Source organism: Sarcophilus harrisii, chromosome 6 (genome assembly GCF_902635505.1).
Source record: "Sarcophilus harrisii chromosome 6, mSarHar1.11, whole genome shotgun sequence".
NCBI classification, from domain to species: Eukaryota; Metazoa; Chordata; class Mammalia; order Dasyuromorphia; family Dasyuridae; genus Sarcophilus; species Sarcophilus harrisii.
In genome coordinates, this window is record NC_045431.1 from 190,587,359 (window position 1) to 190,608,559 (window position 21,201).

Sequence of the window (21,201 nt, forward strand, 5' to 3'; positions counted from 1 at the left end):
TTTCACTGTAAACAGAGATATTTGTAGTCAAGGTCTATGTACGTTGTCTATTGTACTAAATAAGTACATCTCAATAAATTACTAAATAAGTAACATCTTTCTTAGAGAGTTTGATCAGACAGGGGTACATCTTGACCTCCATTGGTTAATTGAACTGATTCACCATCTGGGTAAATTCTATAGCCCATAGATCAGAGAAGAAAATAAGCATTTTTCCTTAGGCCATTGGGGTAAAGTAACTTGCCCACTGTCGTACAGTTAGAAAGTATTAAGTGTCTGAGATCGGATTTGAACTCAAGTCCTTCTGACTTCAGGGTTGGCACTCTTATCCACTGCACCATCTAGCTACCCCTAAAACAAGTGTTTCTTAAGTACCTAGTTAGGTTTTCCTGACTCTACACTCAGTGCTTTGAGTCCCCTAGCAATGGTAGTAATAAGGCTTCTCAGCATTCTCTGACTATACAGTATCCTATAAACAAAGATTTTATTCATTCATCTATTCTTTTTTTCAGTAAATATTTCTCAAGTCATGTTATATATTGAAAATTGGCTTGGGGGAGGCAGGATTGGTGGGACTGACATTGCTAACACCTGAAATACTTTACATACTCTATCTCTAAAGTGGGAGATTGGGAGAAAAGCAGTTGTGTTGAATTTGTTCTTCTTGGCCTTGGAAGGACAAAATTAGGAGCCATGGGTAGAATTTGGGGGAAAAAATAAATTTAAAGTTTATACTTGGTTTAAGGAAAATTTTCCTTATATAATTAGAACTACCTAAAAGTTGGAATGGACTTCTTCAGAGTATGTGGAGGAATGAAGGGAAATGGTGGGTTTTCTTTCAAGTAAAGGTTAAATGACTACTTGTTTGGTATGCTACATACTAAAAGGGTTCCCTTTTCAGACAAAAGCTAGATAAGATAGTCTCTTCTATGATCAAAGCTGGTTTCTAGCCATCAGACAGAATGGTAACTATGGTGCCAACGAGTAGTAGCTATATATTTAAAAGTACCAGCCTTGAAATCATAGAGGTGTTTTCAGTGAATTATTCAATTGGTTGGTTTTTATTTTAGTTTTTGTTTTTTTATTCCTGACCCTTGACTTCATCTGAATACATTCAAGAGAGCAAGAGATTGAGTCCATTAAGACATAACTAAGAGTTAGCAGTGCTAACTGCTTTTAACATACCAGAAAAATGGGGCAGCCCCTAAGAGTTAATGAAGTTAATGAAGTTGTCTAGTTAAAAATCTAACCAGGATACATGGTTTCTTCAGGGCAAAAGTAAAACAGTAATAAATCCCCCTTTGACATAAGTAAAGTAATGCTCAGATTTGTTTGCAAGTGTTACTCTTCCAAATAATGTTCCAATGATTTTTGTTTTCTCTGTTACTTCAGAATCACTATATTAAAAACCAAGTTCATGATCTGCCTTATAAAATTGATCTGCATCTGGCTATTATAAGCAATAACATCAGATTTCTTTCAGTCCTAAAGCCGGAACCTTGTAGTCATCATTCCTCAGCTTTGTCCCCATCTATCCAATATTACCAAATCTTTTTTGATTATTTTTTCAAAATATTTTTTGAATTCATTCCTTTTCCTTCATTGCTTACCTGCCACCTTTGTCCAGACTCCATAGCCAGTTAGTAAAGCAAGGCAGTCAGCCAACTCAGGTTGAACAACACACAAAAAAGTCTAGAGGATATTTTTTAATATAACTCTTTCTAAATGGCTGTATGTTAAATGCCAAAGAAGATTTGGTTTTCCATAATGCCTAGGAGTTGACATTTTAAAAAAAATAGCTTTTTATTTTCAAAATACATGCAAAGATAGTTTTTAGCATTCACCCTTGCAAAAACCTTGTGTTTTTCTCCCTTCCATCCCTCCCTTTAGACAGCAAGTAATCCAATAGATGTTGAATATGTGCAGTTCTACTATACATATTTCCACAATTATGCTGTACAAGAAAAATCAGATCAAAAAGGAAAAAATGAGAGAGGGAGAAAAAAAGCAAGTAAACAACAGCAATGGTGAAAATACTATGTTGTGATCCATACTAAGTCCTCACAGTTCTCTCTCTGGGTGCATTGGCTCTCTCCATCACAAGTCTATTGGAATTGGCCTGAATCACTTCACTGTTGAAAAGAGTCAGGTCCATCATGGTTGATCATCACATAGTCTTCTTGTTGCCGTATACAGTGTTCTCTTACTTCTACTAACTTCACTATATTCAGTTTTTTTTTTTCTTTAGAAAATGTTGGTTATTATTGTTATTTCCCAGGGCAAGTGTGGGATTAGATATTGAGGTTCCTCAAATACACTGTAAATTCCTAAGAAACAGGCACTGAGTTTCACATCCCTTACAATTTCTAGCATGGGGATGGACACATTAGTTCTCAATACTTATTAAAGAAATTTTAAAAATTCATATAATGCAGTAGGATCATACTTAAGTCCAAAGTAAGTCTTTATTTTAACCATTATTATTTTAACCAAATATATGACAAAAAGATGATTAATTAGCAATCGTTTTGGTATCCTTAAACAACAAAAAAAGCATACATTCTAATTCATCATTATCTTTCCTCTTTTTAGTTTGTGCATTATTTTTTATTTCAATAGTATTATTTTATTTTTTCCAATTACATGTAAAAATAGTTTTCATCATTCATTTTTGTAAGATTTTGAGTTACATTTTTTTCTCTCCTTCCCTCTCTTACCTGAGATAGGTTATATATACATGTATAATCATTTACATGTTGTGAAAGAAAAATCAGAGCAAAAGGGAAAAACCATGAGGGGGAAAAATAGCAAATAAACAACAAAGAAAAGAAGTATACAAAAGTATACTTCAGTCTGTATTTAGTCTTCATAATTTTCTCTCTGGATGCAGATAGCTTTTTCTATCTCAAGTCTATTGAATTTTCTTGGATCACTGCATTGCTGAGAAAAGTTAAGTCTATCATAGTTGATCATTACATGATCATGCTTTTACTGTGCACAACGTTCTCTTGGTTCTGCTCACTTCACTCAGCATCAGTTTATATAAGTCTTTCCAGGCTTTTCTGAAATCAGCCTGTTCATCATTTCTTGTAGAACAATAATATTCTATTACATTCATATATCAAAACTTATCCAGCCATTCTCCATTCAGGCATCCATTCGGTTTTTAGTTTCTTGCCACTACAAAAAGGTTTGCTACAAATATTTTTGCTCATGTGAGTCCTTTCCTCTCTTTTATGACCTCTTTAGGATACAAACACTATATCTAACTGCTGGATAAAAGATGTAACTATGCACAGTTTTATACCCTTTGGGCCCTTTGGCAATTTTCTCTCCAGAATGGTTGGAGCATTTCACAACTCCACTAAGAATGCATTAGAATTCCAGTTTTCCCACATCCCCTCCAATGTTTATCATTATCTTTCCTGTCATCTTAGCCCATCTTATAGGTGTGAAGCTGTACCTCAGTTTTAATTTGCATTTCTCTAATCAATAGCTTCATCTTTTTTTTCATTGAAATGTTGAACTCTAAAATCCTCATTTTTTAGCCTTTTTGAGAAATGTAATATTGTTTCTAAAACTTTAAATAGCAATATTGGAAATGTATAGAATGTATTTGTACATTTAAACAACAAAATCAGTAAGGTTTTATTTAGGATAATTGAGTATAAGCAGGTCAATTTAAAATTTTCAACTCTTATTAGAGTTAAAAAGGAAATCTGGTTTCCCTACAATTGTTGTTGTTGAAAATCATCAAAGTATATATTTCTACCTGGGTAAAGAGAGTAAACTAAAGGGGCCTCACACCTCTGTTGCAGTGTGAAGAATTCATTCTGCCTTCCTGTCAGGTCCAGCATTAATTCTTATGCTACAAACATATAAAGGGAAGAAGGGCAAGGAGAAATTGGGCTAAATGTGCACATCAAAGAAACATTGAATTGTAAAAGAGACTTCCTCTTCTACTACCTACCTCACTCTGTAACAATGGAAAAATTATTGACCTTGTTTGAACCACTTTCCTCATTTACAAAGCTAAGGTTGATCTAGATTTCTCTAAAGGCCCTCCTAGCTTTCACGTTCTGCAACTCCACAAAAGCATTCCACTTCCCGCAACAGAAGCTCCTTTTTTCCTGTAATTTTCTGCTTCTTCCTAATAAAACCTCAAATAAGTTTGGCCTGTGGCTTTGAGTGTGTAGATTTTAGATAAAATATATCTAGTTTTCCTAATGGATGAGGAGTCACAATCATGTTGGTCACAAATCCCCAGTTGACACCATAGGTTTTCCATGTAGCTCTTAGGTAGTCAGTAGCTGCTGTCAGGCCCCATTCATGGTTCTTCAAAGCAGTGGTCTCTAAACTTTTTTGATCCTGTACCTCACTGGTCATAATTTTTGAGCATATATCCCCAATATATGTATAGTTATTTAAGTACTAACTATATGCATAGATTGCTAATAATCAGGTACATTATAAAACTTATTCAAAAAAATGAGCTAAAGGTGAAACAATATTTAGTGCTACAGTTAATGGGGGAGGGCAGGATTTGTTGAATGGAGCAGTAACATGATCAGACTTGTCAATTACTTTGACAATTTGTGAAAGATGAATCACAGAAAGGAGAAATGAGGGAAGGAGAGTAGTTAGAAGACTCTTGCAACAATCCAGCCAAGGAGTCATGAGGACCTAAACTAGATAGTGGCCAGGGCCAGATTCCAGAGATTGTATAGAAGTAGAAATGATAAGATTTACCACAATTTGGGATAGATACCAAAGTTGGGAACCAATGTGACTAGAATTGTGGTACCTTCAGCTGTAATAGGGAAGTTTGAAAGAGGGATGGGTTTGGGAGGAAAAATACTATAATGATCATTTTGTGAAGATTACAACCCATCTGTGCTGGCTCATCCTGTGCAGCTCACTGCCCCATCCAGAAAAGAAAAGAAGGGAGGCAGGACTTGAAACACTTAGTGCCTCCAAGTGCACCTGCCAAAGCCATGAGATGATCTAAGGGGAATGGATGTAAGTATGTTGGGAACAGGAAAGGGGGAGAGAATTTTCCCAGTAGCACCTGCACAGCTGTTGCTTTGGACACCTGGTTAGCAGTTAGATTATTATGTTATATAACTTCCCCAAGAGGCGCGGACAGGCTCAGAAATAGGAGGATTGAGGGCTTACACAGCAGAGAGAGTGAAGGACTATTAGAGGATAAGGATAGGAGAGCTTGTATTACAAAAAAATAGTTAGCTATTGAGGAGAGGATGGGATATCAGGGATTTTCCCACCCTCTTGTCAGTCAGCTAATAAACATTAAGTATGTCCTATGTGCCAGGCATTGTGTAAGCTCTGGAACACAAAATTAAAAGAAAGCTCTTGCTTTGAAGAAGTTCACAGTCTATTTAGGGAAAACAACATGCAAACAGCTGTATACATACAATCTGTATACAAGAGAATAGGAAATCATTAAACAGGGGGATGGCACTAGATTTAAGGTGTTGAGAAAGACTTCCTTTAGAAGGTAAGATTTTGGCTGGTAAGCTAACATTGAAGCCAAAAGGCAGAGATGAAGAGAGATGGTAGACAGCCAGTGAAAATGCCCTTAATTGAGAAATGCAATATCTTGCTCAAGGAGCAACAGAAGCTAATACCACTGGATCAAAAAGTATGTGATCACGAAAGACTTTGAATAAGTTTTATATTTGTCCTGGAATTGATAGGGAGCCACTTGTTTGTTAAGTTAGGGGAATGGCATGAGAGGATCTGAGCTTTAGGAAAATAATTTTTGGCAGTTGAGTAGAAGGGAACTGTAGTAGGGAGGGGCTTGTGGCACATATCCCAAACAGTCAGCCATTACTGTAGTCAGTGTATGAGGAGAGGCTAGACTGTACCAGGATAGTTTGGAGAAGTTGGAGGTATTTGCTTCTTTGTTGTTCTTAAAGAAAAGATAACATTCAGTTTTCAGTGATTTTTTTTTTTTCCTCCCCTGAGGTAATTGGGGTTAAGCGACTTGCCCAAGGTCACATAGCTAGGAAGTATTAAATGTCTGAGGTCAGATTTGAACTCATGTCCTCCTGATTTCAGAGCTGGTGCAAATTCAGTTTTTAGCATGTTAAATTTAAGGTATTGATTGGACCTCTAGTTTAGATAAGTTAATAAGCAATTGAAGATGTGAAACTGTCAGTCAATAAAGAGGGCAGGGCTAATAAAATAGCTGTGAGGATCATCAGCATAGAGTTGATAATTTAATCTCTAGAGTTGATGAGATCCACAAAGGAGACTGAGGAGATAGCAGATAATAGGAGAACCAGAAAAGGGGTAGTATCCTAAAAACCTAGGGAGAAGAGAACTTCAAGGAAAAGAGGGTGATCTAGAGGTTAAGAAGGATGAGGAATGAAAAAAGGCCATTAGATTTGGCCGATAAGAGATCCTTGATAACTTTGAAAAAAAATTGTTTCTTTTTTTTTTTTTTAGCAGTTTCTTTTTTTTGAAAAAAGTAGTTTCAATTGAATAATGAATCTGAAAGCCAGAATATAAAGAGATCAAAAGGAAGTGGAAGTATTTAACATAGACAGCCTTCTCAAGGAATTTAGCCACCAAAGGCAAAAGAGATATTAAAAATCCCTTCTATCTCAAACTCCAGTTGAGTTTTCTTTCCATGGGGGATGCCTCATTTACATGAGCAATAGTTACCATAATTTGGACAACACCCTTTCCTATAAAAGCTTCACTATTTTAAAACTACTTCTTTAGGCATTACTAAAACTGATGTATTTAAGTTCTTTTCCAGTTGAGTAAACATGAATGGTGTGTGTGTGTGTGTGTAAATTTATTTCCCCATTTCTTTTCCCTTTTCATTGTGTTTGCTTACTGAAGCATGCTGATTTTTATTTGCCCTTTTGTGTATAATGTAGTTGAAGGCAACAAACATCTTCTAATTTTAAAAAGAAAAGTTACATACTTATATCTGGATTATGCAAATTTTTATTCAGAACTTATTTTAGACCAAAGGAAGAAAATAGATCTGATTTGTATTTGAATTATCCCTACACATCAGTAATGTATGGAGTGTTCAGGGAGGACTAGTACCTCTGGTGTGAGGACTTGCTAAACCTTTTACGTGGCTTCTAGTCCAACTTTGGTGTCTACCTGATTCACCAACTCTTATCTGGTTCCAAGAAGCTGTAACACGCACAGTTGCCAAACTGTTTCCCTTAATTGTCTTGGCAAATGGACTAAAGCACATTAAGGATAACCAGTAGGTCTCTAACCTGACAGTGAGTTAGAGGGATATTTACCCCATGCATGTGAAGACTTCTCCTGTTTGGAATGGGTGAATGAAATTTGTTTCAGTGGCCATAAAGGCAGCTTGGAGTAGGTGCTGTGAAATCCTTAGGGTTTGGTCAGACATTGAAGGCTTCAAGGTCATCCACCAAATCCCAAGCCATCTCTGGGATTTAAATGACATTATCATGGGTATAGTCCAGTCTGGTATAAGCAATTAACATTTCCAGTTAATAAGTTTTCTTTAATTGAAGCCACAGGGACAAGTGGGCAAAGTCACACCCTTAACTCTTTGATTGTACCAAGCTGTATTCTTCAGTGGTGGTCTGGACAGAGGAGGTTGAGCAGAAGAAGCAGAATTGTGCATATATATATATATATATATATATATATATATATATATGTGTGTGTATATATATATCAATATATCAAAGCTTGCTTGGCTTGCTCACTGTCCCTTTCAAGATTCTAACAAGTGGTTTAAGAGAATGAAGTCAACAGTAGGATTTTTTTTTTTTTGTTACAAATCTAGGGAAATGCAAGTACCAATTAAGTGAATGCAATGTTGTAATTATTATCTACAAAGTTGTATTTTTTTCCTTCTATTTTCTATGCCTATAATGTTGGATCAAGGCCCATTTTTCAAAGCAAAGGCCATGCCACTAAAAATGTTTTCTGTTATTCCTTCCTTTCCTTCTTATGCACAGTCCCTAGCCTCAACCCCTAGAAATTTTCCATTTCTGTTTATTCACTCAGCAATTATTTACTAGTGAGCTGTTTTGTCCTGTGAATAACAGAGCAGCAGCAGACTATCTCTCTACCTTTGAGAGGCATGAGTATAGGATCAGAGATTTAGAGTTGGAAGAAACATCTTGCATTTCCCTTAGAAGTCATCTTAGGGGCAATTCCAATAGACTTGTGTTGGAATGTGCCATCTACATCCAAATAGAGACTATGGAGATTCAATATGAAAAGCATAGTATTTTCACATTTTTGTTATTGTGTGTTTGCATGTTTCTGTTTTTCTTTTTTTTTTCTCCTTTTGATCTGATTTTTCTTGTACAGCATGATGAATATGGAAATATGGGTTTGAAGAACTACACACATTTAACCTGTATTGGATTGTTTGCTATCCTGGAGGGGTGGGGAGAAAGGAGAAAAATTTTGAACATAAAGTTTTGCAAAGATGAATATTTAAAACTATCTTTGCATGTATTTGGAAAAATAAAATACTTATTTTTTTAAAAAAAAGAAGTCATGTTAGATCTTGGATCAATCCTATTGTTTTCTGATAAGGAAGCTACATTTCCATTTCTATTGTGGAAGCACAATATATGTATAGGAAACAAGGAAATATAGTAGCTAATATTTATATATAATGCTGAAAGATTTGCAAAGCCACAATACCCAAAACCATCCCCCACAATCTTGTTGGATTCTCTTAACACTGAGGCAGAGGATGATATTATCTACATTCTTTTAAGGATAAGAAAACTGTGAGGCTATATAGTTATTTGAAGTTACATCACTAATGAGACAAGATCTGAACTCGGGTTCTTCTGATCATCAGTCTTTGTACTGTATGTGGTTACCTGTCTCAGTGCAAGCAATAAACAGTATTAGCAAGATCATCAAATAGTAGCTTAGAGCCAATGTCAAACACATGGCCCACAACCTTTTGGAGGGATCTGGACCAAATTAAAAATAAAATTGAGAAATATTTAACAAAATAAAAATAAAATAACATTACATTTTAAAACTATCAATAGGTGACTCATGGGGATCTTTATGGTTTAGTGATCCTCACTTCTATTTGAGTTTGACAACATTGACTTAGATTATATCCATAAATGGTAAAGGAATTTGGGAGAGAATATTAGAAATATAAGTTCGTCAAGGAAGACGTCTGGTGGGAGGTAATTATGGAGTCTGAGCTTAATAAGTAAGGAACAAGTGACTATAGTAATGGGCTGCCCTCCACCAGAGGTCATCAGATAAAGCATTGGGTGGCTTAATGAGCCCTCCTTGTGATAGAGAGGAGGTTTAGGTTAGGATTTAACCAGTAGCTCCCAAAATCCCTTTCCAGTTCTGCAACTCTGTGGCTTAAGGTTATCACAAGAAGATATAATGATATTTATTAAATTAAATGGAGAAATTTCTAGTGAAAGCAATGTAACAAATAATAGCCCTGAAGCTGGAATGAACATACTGCAGGAACAAGACAAAGATTAGCAAAACTTCTACAGTGAACTTTTGGAAGATGAGATTTGAGAAGAATTTTGCTGACCAGGTGATTGCTAGAATAGATATTAAAATTAACCTAGAAAGCCAGAAGTCTTCATCCTTTTTCTGAGGATTTATGTTTAATTTCCCAAAATTCATATGGTAAGAAAAGAAATGGTTAATAGTATAAGTGAGCAGAATTTGAGACCTACTATTGCCTAGTAGTATTTCATACCCATTAGCATTCCCTTGAGTTACATGGTAGCCAACTTAAGAAATTAGCCATGTAAGCTTTTAAGAGCTACTTGCCATTTATCATCTATCTATTGGTGTATGGAGTAAATGAGAGAAAGCCTTTGTAAAGCTAGAGGCAGGAGAGTAAATAAAAAGGGAGATAATAGCATAGAAGTGGAGAATCCAACATAGAGTTAGAAATTATATAGCCCACCTCCTTGATTGGTAGACTGATCTAGCATCACTGGGGATCAAGCACTACTTATGCTGGTTTTCAAGAACTTTGGAAATGGCCTCTTTAAATATCAGACTTTTTAAAAACATTTACCTTTTTGTATGGGAATTATTCTAAAATGATTTTATAGACTTTTCTGCATTTATAGTAAATGAGGGGTGGTGGCATCAACACAGGAAGCTAAAAATTCCATCTGCCAGTGCAGGTGAGCATCTCTTCTTCAGTTTATGGTCTTAAGAAATATCAAGAGTCCTAGAGCTTAGGTGTTTGGCCCCTGTCACAAGGCCCGGGATGTACTCAAGGTAGGAATGATCCATCTATATAGACTCTCAAGGTCAACACTTCACTTTCCAGGTTTGCTTCTTGAAATAAAGTATTCTGAGCATAATCAAAGTTTCTTGATGACTTAATCATCCTAGAAGGGACTGAGGTATCCAGAGTGGCCTGGGCAGTTGAAGAAAAACCTGTGGGCACCTTTTATATATCTGAGCATTGATTGGTCTGTGTAAGAGCTTGCCCTGATTGACTTCAGAGAGCAAAGCAAAAACAATTGCAGAAGTGGCCAGGCTAGGGAAAATAAACAGAGGCTCAATAACAATTAACATTGATCTAGCACTTCAGGATGTGCAAACCCATGTTGTCATTTGTTGCTCAAACCACCCTAGGAGTTAGGATCACTCTCACCTTCACTTACAGAGGATGAACCTGAACCCTAATTAGGTAAAGTCACCCAGATTGTCATCCTAGGCCCAGCACCATCCTTAGGATCCACCTCACTCTTGGTGAGATACTGCAGAAGGTTTCACCTATACATGGATATTGGACTGGATCATCACCAGGATCTTTCTCTGTAATTCAGTTCATGCCACCAGTACTTGTTAAACATCACCTACATGATTGTCCCCCAATAGGCAAAAATTGAAATGAGAGTTCCTGTTCTTAAACTTTCTTAATTATTGGGTTTTTTTCCTGTTATACATGTATATTAACTTTTTTTGATACACATTTCTATATTTTTCCCATTGTTTAGATCTGGCTTTATTTGTGTGGAAAGTGTTTTGTAGTTTTGCTTATATAGTTCCTGACTTTCCCTTGGCAAATAGAGTCCCAAATATTCTATACTATCAACAGTTATTTTAAATGGAATTTCTCTTTGTATCTCTTGCTGTTGGATTTTGTTAGTGATGAGATACACATTTCTTTGTGAATCATGTTGAGAGAGAAAAATCGGAACAAAAGGGAAAAAATATGACAGGAAAAAAAAATGAACATAGCATGTGTTGATTTGCATTCAATCTCCATATTTTTCTTCCTGGATGCAGATAGCGTATTCTATCCAAACTCTATTGGGATTGCCTTGGTTCACTAGACTGCCTAGAAGAAGCAAGTCTTTTTGTAGTTGATCATCACACAATATTATTAGCGTGTACGATGTATTCCTAGTTCTGCTTGTTTCACTCAGCATTAGTTCCTGTAAATCTTTCCAGGCCTTTCTAAAATCAGCTTGTTCATCATTTTTATAAAACAGTAATATCCCATTATCTTCATATACCACAGCTTATTCAGTCATTCCCCAATTGATAGCATCTCCTCATTTTTCAATTCTTTGCCACCACAAAAAGAGCTGCTACAAACATTTTTGTATATGTGGGTTCTTTTTCCTCCTTTATGGTTTTCTTTAGATACAGATTCCTCAGTCTGTTTCTCAAGCTTTCATTTTCCTGGGAGTAAAACACATGTACACAGAGAAGAAAATACAAAAAAATAAAAAATAATTCTAGATGGAGAAGTATTAACAACTGGAGAGAATCACTCAGTCTGAACAAAAACTCTTAATGAAAGGCAGATGTGAGAACAGAAAGCATTTCCTATGTGAGGCGCACAGCCAGTGCAGAAAAAGGTAGGAGAAAGAAGATCATGTGTAGAGAAAAAAACAAGTAAGCCAGCTTAGCAGAAATGAAATATGTGATGGTAAATACTGTGATTGAGGAAGATTTTAAATGCCAAAAGAGGAACTTGTATTTTATTCTGGAAACAGTAGGGAGCCACTGAAGTTTCTTGAGCTGGGTATCAGTATTTCTGTACATTAATTGGGGAAGATGGATTTGGAAAAACGAGATACCGGAGGCAAGGAGGCCACTGGAGACTCTTGTAGTAGTCAGAATCTGAACTAAGACAGTGACCCTGTGAGTGGAGAGATGTGTATGGGATAAAAGATATGAAAGGTCAAATCAACAAATGTCTGCCATCTCATATAGGAATGGTTGAAGATGACTTATATTTCACACCTGAGAAAGTGGTGGTCCCCTCAATAGAGATAGAGAAGGAAGTTAAGAGCAGTCAGTCGTGGAGTAAGGATAAATAATAACCCAATTTCACTGCTCCTATAATACTTCAGATTTTTCATGAGCTAACTTTATAAGACTAACATCTGTACTTTGGGAAGACAAAATGTGATGAGAAAACATTATTAGTATTTGTAAGCCAATTTGTTTTTATTTCTCTTTATTATATCTTTTTATTTACAAAGCATATGCATGTAATTTTTTCAACATTGACCCTTACAAAACCTTCTGTTCCAAATTTCCCCCTCCTGTCCCCCACCCCTCCCCCAGATGGCAGGTAGTCCAATACATGTTAAATATGTTAAAGTATATGTTAAATCCAATATATAGATGGATAGATATAGATATCTATAGATATATATATATCTGTCTATATATTTATATAGTTATCTTACTGCACAAGAAAAATTGGATCTAGAAAGAAAAAAAAAAACCTGAGAAGGAAAACAAAAATGCAAGCAACAACAGAGAGAGTACAAACGCTATGTTGTGGTCCACACTCAGTTCCCATAGTCCTCTCTGTGGGTGTAGATGGTTCTTTTCATTATTGGACAATTGGAACTGGTTTGAATCTTCTTATTGTTGAAGAGAACCACGTCCATCAGAATTGATCATCGTATAGTCTTGTTGTTGCTGTGTAATAATGATTCTCACTTCACTCACATTAATTGATGTAAATCTCTCCAGGCCTTTCTGAAATCATCCTGCTGCTCGTTTCTTATAGAACAATAATATTCCATAATATTCATATACCACAATTTATCCAGCCGTTCTCCAATTGGTGGGTATCCCTTCAATTTCCAGTTTTTAGCCACTACCAAAAGGGTTGTCACAAACATTTTTGCACATATGTTCCTTTCCCTCCTTCAAGATCTCTTTGCGATATATATAAGCCAATTTCTTTTCCTGAGTTCCTTAGAATTAACTCTAAGCTTTCCTGTTCTATCTTCTCTATTTGCCTCTATCCTCCACAGGAGGGTTTTATGCCTCTTATTTGGTGGTAGCTGTGGACGTTATTCGTTAGCATTATTGAATTACATTATATCCTGGAAAGTGTATTACAAAAACAAATAAGAGATACTAACCCTGCTGGTAAAAACCTAAAAAGGCTTGACGTGAGCAGACACAAAGATTATGTATGAAAATGGGGAAACTTTTGGCACACTGAGGTTCAGATGTTCCCTCTGATGTAGTAGAATGTCATTGTCATGCACACGTTTTACTTCTTGCATATATGTCCCCAGCACCTCAGAGTGCCTGTGCATGCAGAGCAGGCAAATCATAAATGCTTGTTGATTGATTAGTTATTATCTCTGTAACTCTTGGTAGGTCATGTCAAGTCAAGGCTCTCTGGAGAAATTAAGTCACAGATTTAGTGTAAGGATTAAATGAGATGGCCTAACTGTTGTTATCTTTGCAGATAAGTTGATTCCTTTGCCATGATTGCTGTTTATATGTTTTTGCCTCTCTGTTTAGGTCGTGTTGGACAGGCGGTTGCACTTCGTGCCAAAGCCTTTGGCTTCAATGTCATTTTCTATGACCCATACCTGTCTGATGGCATTGAGCGTGCTCTGGGGCTCCAGAGGGTGAGCACTTTACAGGACCTGCTATTTCACAGTGACTGTGTAACCCTACACTGCAGCTTGAATGAACATAATCATCATCTGATTAATGACTTCACCATTAAGCAGGTAACCACATCAGGCGCTTGGTTCCTGTTGGTCTTTGGGGTTGGTGTAATGTATAGTGTTCCAAAATGGAGACTTTCTTTTTCCTAAGGGAGCTGTGACCCCTAATCTAATCTTTCCTGCCCCCCCCCCCTTTTTTTTATCTGACCCTAACAGTTAGGAAATTGTTGAAGCCACATTTATCTGTTTAATAGTTTTTCCCCCATTGAATTTAACTTGTTAAATCTGTAAAATGAGACTAATAATAGCATCTACCTCCCAAGGTCATTGTTAGGGTCAAATGAAATAGCATATTGCATAGAAGCAGGGGGAGACTTAACCAATTGTGTTAATTTTCCCAAAAAGGCAAGTCATGGCTGTTTCCTTTATATTGCCACCAAAGTTGACTTAAAAGTATAGTTCAGTAATTATTTATGAAACCTTCTCTGCATTGTCAAATGTACAAAGGCTGCACTGGTATAATATTGTCTCCTGGGTGAGCTTGCTGCTGTTTTCTACTTTAGCTTGTGCTAATGAACAGGCCGGGAATCCTGGATTTTCTGAGGAAATGATCCAGTTTCCAGTTCTAATAAATAGGTCCACAGGACTCAAAAGGCAGAGCTGAGAATGGCCCACATCAAGAAAATGAATCACTCTGTTCCTGCTTTACCTTTAGAAGCAAGAAAGCAAATGGGGAACCACCTACCCCTTTTCCTTTCCCATTTAGACTTCCACTCCCCTTCTAAAAGGGACTGAGTCAAAGAATGGGGACATGGGAGGAGAGGGCATCTGGTCAGTCCTCCCCATGATAAACTTGAGTTAGGGGGAAGGGTACAGGGATCCAAGACTCCTTCTACCCAAAAAAACATTTTCTGTATCCCCGGGGGGCAAAGAGGGAAACAAATCCAATGTGGAGAAAAATTCACAACTTGAAAAGGCCTTGTTGCCATTGGTGAATTTAAAATGAGCAAGTAGTATGACTGCCCCCTTGTGTTCAAAGCAAAGGCTTGCAGAGGCTGATGCTTTTCAAAGAGTGATTTGGTCTTGAATTTATCAAAATTGATTCCTAACTTCTCAAGTCCTTTAAAAAGCTTAAGATATAAAATAGATCAGCTTGAGTATAGCCTTAAAATTTCTCTTTTGAAAATAAAAGAGCTGGGTATGAATCCAGCTAGTTCTTGTTCTAAGTTTGGCCACGATTTCTGTGAATGCTTCAATGCTTGTTCTTCTTGCAATGGGAAGTAAAAAAATCAAAATCCACAGCTTAAAATGGTCGTGTTAAAATGGAAGTTTTCTTGAGGGCAAGGATTGCTATGGCTTTTCTTTGTACTTCCAACACTTAGCAGCTTCTGGCATATAATGAATGCTTGTTAAATACCAGTTAACGGATGTTTTAAATGATGCCTGGTAGACTTCAATTATGGGATCATAATCCATTAAGCTTCTGTCCCTGGAATTAATTGTTAGTTTCGATTTCAAATATAGACTTGGAGTCAAAGTATTTACTTTGTTGAGTTGAAATTGAATTGAAACAGTGAGAAGTTTTCTGTAGGTAATTTAATTTATTTAATGTCACCTTGGAGAAGTCAGTTTTTCCTACATCATTTTACCTTTATTGTTCACATCAGACTAGCTATATCGTTTTGTCATCATTCTATTGTAAAGTTTTTATGGTAGTGATTCTTAACAAGTGATTAATATAGTAAATAAGATAGCTAAATATAGATGAAATTAATATAAATATAAGCTAATTCTTAACAAGTGATTACTATAAATATAAATTAATATAGTAATTCTTAACAAGTAATTAATATAGATAAAATAAATTTAAAAAATTTTAAAGTTTTGGTAAAAAAAATTGTTATTCTTCTACATAAGTATATCAAAAGTATATTAAGAAAAATAGATGAGTCACAAGAATAATCCCCAAAGGGCCTTCTAGAAACCGTTTAATCCAACTCCCTTATTTTTTATTTATTTATTTATTTAATAGCCTTTTATTTACAGGATATATGCATGGGTAACTTTACAGCATTAACAATTGCCAAACCTCTTGTTCCAATTTTTCACCTCTTACCCCCCACCCCCTCCCCCAGATGGCAGGATGACCAGTAGATGTTAAATATATTTAAATATAAATTAGATACACAATAAGTATACATGACCAAAACGTTATTTTGCTGTACAAAAAGAATCAGACTCTGAAATATTGTACAATTAGCTTGTGAAGGAAATCAAAAATGCAGGTGGGCAAAAATATAGGGATTGGGAATTCAATGTAATGGTTTTTAGTCATCTCCCAGAGTTCTTTTTCTGGGCATAGCTGGTTCAGTTCATTACTGCTCCATTGGAAATGATTTGGTTGATCTCGTTGCTGAGGATGGCCTGGTCCATCAGAACTGGTCATCATATAGTATTGTTGTTGAAGTATATAATGATCTCCTGGTCCTGCTCATTTCACTCAGCATCAGTTCGTGTAAGTCTCTCCAGGCCTTTCTGAAATCATCCTGTTGGTCATTTCTTACAGAACAGTAATATTCCATAATAATCATATACCACAATTTATTCAGCCATTCTCCAATTGATGGACATCCATTCAGTTTCCAGAAACTCCCTTATTTTTCAAAGAAAGGAATAGGCCCTGCAAGGTGAAGTGACTCTATGATTCTTTACAATTCACTGGCACTTCTCTCTTGGCAACTTTGTGAGGTATGTGTTATTGCCTCCCATTTTTTAATAGGAAAAAACTGAGGTTTGGATAACAGCCACAGTATTAAAAATATTGTCTATGTACTTAGAGTAGTAAGTAGTCTTCTAGCCACCCTGCAGTTCAAAAAAGTCCCCCATGAAGGGACCCTCATCTTCTGTATTTTCCTGCTCACCTAGGTTACTTTTACCTAAAAAGTAGCTACCTTCATAGGAATAGAATAGAGGCTTAGGAAATTCCTTTTTTTTCAAGGAGTTGAATTAAAATCTAGACCAGAATGATTAATAGATGAGATAAAAATATTTTTCTTATTTGCATTACACCTCAATGAGACAGCAGAAGAATCAAATTTTAAATTAGGAAAGAATGCATTGTAAACAGGTGATTGAGATAAACTATCTAAAGTTGTCACATCGTGTTAAAATACATTCATAACTTTTAGTATATAATGACTTGTTTTTATGCATGTCATACAATGTGCATTATGAAATTTGTTTATTTTTTAGAAACATTTGTTACATAAATGAATAAGCCCCAACCCCTCCATCCCCGCAAGTCAGGATGCCACACTGGATAGGAAAAGCCCCCACCCACCCCCTTTATATGGCATGCTTTACACATGCATACTCTGTGAGCAGGGAGCTCAAAGTTGCCAAGGGAACCTCAACACTGAATTTCCCTTTATAGAGTTAAAACTGTAGCCTGACTGTTGGTTTAATCTGTTTTCCTGGAATGGCTTCCTAAATGTGAAATAAGAGTGAAGGCGTGGAAAACTGAGGGGCTGGACAGCAGGCTAGCTTCTGAGTGGTTTGCTGGCTTTTGGGAACCAATGATCATAGATGTCTAAAGCCAGTCTGTGTTCTTTGAGGCACCCCAATTTCCAAAACCAGGATTATTTAAACTTTCATTTCTGCCTAGATTTGTAATAGACTTATCAAAATCAGATTATTTTAAATTGCATACTGATAATAAAGATGAGAAGAGAAATAGTTGAGTTCTACCATCAGAAGGATCAAGCATTAGGAGACTTTGGGCAAAGGCTCTTATAGACCCTAGGCCCTGCTTGTTGTCATCCTGGCAAGTTCTAAGAGGGATACTGTCATTGCCAAGGAACTAGGGCTGACCTGAAGAGACATCAATGAAGCACGGACTCTCTAGCTTCATTCTAACCAGTTTTTCTAAAGATTCATATCTTTGTGAGTCCTTTTGTGTAGCTTTTGACTTGAGACCTTTCTTGCTACCAGAGCCTAACAGACACATGAGGATGTGGAAGTTACATTAGCCTTGAGAATTGTGTATCACCATCTGTGGATACTCAACAGCACTGTGTTCTTTCTCTTCTCTCTCTTTTCTTTCTCTTGTCTGTTTGTCTCTTTAGCTGTCCTCTTCCTCTCTTCTCCTGCTTTTCTTTTAGTTATGGGTCAGTTTTTCCTACAACTCCAAAATGGGGCTGGAGCCTTGTTCCACTAAGAGATCATAACAACAAACAGAAATTAAGCTTAACAAGACTGATTTGTTTTTTACCTTTGATTTACTCTTTATTACAAGATTCTTCCCCTCCTCTCCCAGACTCCTTGTCATTGAGATATGCCAAACAAGTTATTCTTTCATCTCCTGGTAATTCATAGTTCAGCTTCTTCCTCAACACAAAGCAGTTCTTTCCAACCTTCATCCTCTCTTTGGAACTTACTGATAACTTTACTATAAACTTAGTGAATTGAGTGCAAAACATTGTCTTGGTTTTGAGCAGCTCAGTTATGAATTAAATTGGTGTGAATGACCATGTTATATTCAAAGCTTAGATAAAACTACTTTTTGGGGGAAATGTGGCATTATGTCTTGTTTTTTGAAGTAGATAGTTTAGGAGGTGATTGATTTAGCTGCTTAGACTTTGTTGTAATGGATGCTTCTGAGTAAATGAGAATGCCTCAACTTTTATTTTATCTTATTTTTAATTTGATTATTATTTTTTAATTTTTCCCAGATGAGACAAGGGGCTTTCCTGGTGAACACAGCACGAGGTGGGTTGGTAGACGAAAAAGCACTGGCACAGGCCCTGAAGGAAGGAAGGATACGAGGGGCAGCCTTAGATGTACATGAGTCAGAACCATTCAGGTGCTTTTCTGTTTGTTCTTTTATTCCCTTTCCTTGTTTTTCCCCTGTAGTGCATGTGGGGGCAGGGACCCAATTGTCCAACTCCTACCCTTACCCTATAACCACTGTCACTCCTAGCCAACTCAGCAATCTGTCCAGATGCAGCAGGATTGCTGACTGTCCCAAAGAAGGAAAAAATAGGGATAGAAAGGAGACGTGGGCATTGGTCCAAGATTTCTTTAGAACACTTGAGCATTGTAAATGGTCCTCCACTGAAGGACTGGTCTTTCTCCAAACTCTGTACCCACACACGTACACAAAGAGAGACCAGAGGAGAAATACCTGGTTATCAATCTGAAACCACACAGATGCAAATGGGATATTTGAGTGTCATATCTAAGACGTGTGTGCCCTCTTCCAGTAGTAGCTGGAGCAGGGAAGTCCATTGACCAGAAGAGAGACCTATGGCAGTTTCATGGGTTTCAGAAAGGTCTTGGGCATCATTATCATTCTATTTCCTATTGGTTCTTGCTAGCATAAGTGAGGATAATGGCTACAGTAATTCAGCTTAATAGCTTCCATTTCCTCTCTATACAGCCCCCCACCGTGCTCTAGTCTATTTTTGTTAAGATTTGGGTTTGTCCACCCTTGCTTTTGTTGAAATAGGGCTCCAAACACTTCTGAACTTGTTACCCCAACATGTCTTCTTTTAACACAATGAATAACATTGAAGATGGCAGTGTCTCCTCAGTCACTGATCTTGGGCTGAATAAAAAGATGAAAATTCAAAAGAAAATCCATCAGGAGAAAATCAAACTAAATGATAATTCTCAAACCCATGAAAAAAAGATACTTTATATGGATTATCAGAGACCAGCCATTAATTGACAGTACCTGCCAATAAAATCTTTTTTAGTCTTAAAAGGTTATTTGCAAATAGAAAACTTGATGCTCTATTATTGCCTAAGAAGCCACCAAATCCTCTTGTTTACTTCTAAGTGTAACCATTACAACAAGGCGATTAATAATGTATATACAAAGAAAGCCACAGCCTTAATGGCATCCAGAATATCTTAGAGAAGAAGTGGGGGGGAATGAGGTTTCCAAGATAATTTTCTTAAGTAACTTAAATCAGGGAGCAGGCATTTCCTCGTGGCATAAATAAGTATTGCCTGTCTAAGACAATAGCCTGCTGCTGCACAGTTAGTAGCTAAGGAGCCTCAGTTGGATAGAACTGTTTCTGGGCTTCATATCCTGGTCACCTGGTCAAGTCTTTATCTTTTTGAATAAACAGCTGTGCTAAAAGTGAAGCGAGTAACACATTAGGGCTGCTCCCATGACTCTCCATCTGACCAATGAAAACAGTGGGAGTAAAGCCAGGATCTCTTACAGCCTGTACTGTATGTGAGGTTATGATACTTATTTCCTGGCTTTGCTATCCATCTTTTGGGTGGGCCCTGAACATAGTATTTTCTCTCCACTCAAAAATCTGTCTCATCAGAGACAATAGTCCTCATTGAAGGGCTATTGTTGGAAACATATATATATATATATATATATACACACACATATATTAAATTATTGGTCCTTTTAAAAATCTTTCTTGCCTACCATATATATTAAAAGCAAAGTGTTTTTATGTGACTCTTGATGTTCTGGGAAGCATATTTAAAAAGCTGATGTCTGGGGCAGCTAGATGGTGCAGTGGTTAGAGCACTGGCCCTTTAGTCAGGAGGACCTGAGTTCAAATCTGGCCTCAGACACTTAACACTTTCTGGATGTATGACCCCGGGCAAGTCACTTAACCCAATTGCCTCAGCCCTCCCCCTCCCCCCTCCAAAAAAAGCTGATGTCATGAAATGGAGTGATGATTATGAGCCTAGTGGTATATACAACTTCCAACATATGCCAAAAACACTTTGTAAATGTTTTGTTATCAGCCTTTTCTTGTTATATCTGTCTCTTTACATTCTTATATATTCCTGGTGACTCTAATTATGTTTTATGGTTGTGTTTAGCTTTAGCCAGGGTCCCCTAAAGGATGCACCAAATCTGATCTGCACTCCCCATGCAGCGTGGTACAGTGAGCAGGCCTCCATTGAGATGCGAGAGGAGGCTGCCCGGGAGATTCGGAGAGCCATCACAGGTAGCCATCTTGGCAGCTCTTATACCCTGAGAGCTCAGTTTCTCCTCCTTGGGATCGGGTGGGAAGGAACCCAAGTGCTGTCATTTAGTCAGGTGTGAAAGAGGAAAGCATTATTTATTCAGCTGTTTATCCATGGCCACTAGGTTCTTAGGGGAGAGGGAAAGGATTTCATGCATCATGCTATGAGGATATATCATGAACAACAAACAGTTAGTTCCTAGCATGCTTTGTGCTTAGAGAGATGAAAGTTTTTGACAAACTTTACTCCCAAA

The 21,201-nt window shown here is 36.9% G+C and overlaps 1 protein-coding gene across 6 annotated transcripts in view; it reads left to right on the forward strand.

Annotated features, from left to right (window-relative positions):
* The window catches only part of CTBP1 (C-terminal binding protein 1), a 472,770-nt gene that overhangs the window by 443,838 nt on the left and 7,731 nt on the right, over positions 1-21,201 (forward strand). For all 6 annotated transcript variants that reach the window (XM_031943991.1, XM_031943992.1, XM_031943990.1 and 3 more), the window contains 3 exons: positions 13,792-14,006; positions 18,674-18,804; positions 20,802-20,929. In XM_031943991.1, the coding sequence (XP_031799851.1) occupies positions 13,792-14,006; positions 18,674-18,804; positions 20,802-20,929 (474 nt within the window). The remainder of the gene's footprint in view (positions 1-13,791; positions 14,007-18,673; positions 18,805-20,801; positions 20,930-21,201) is intronic.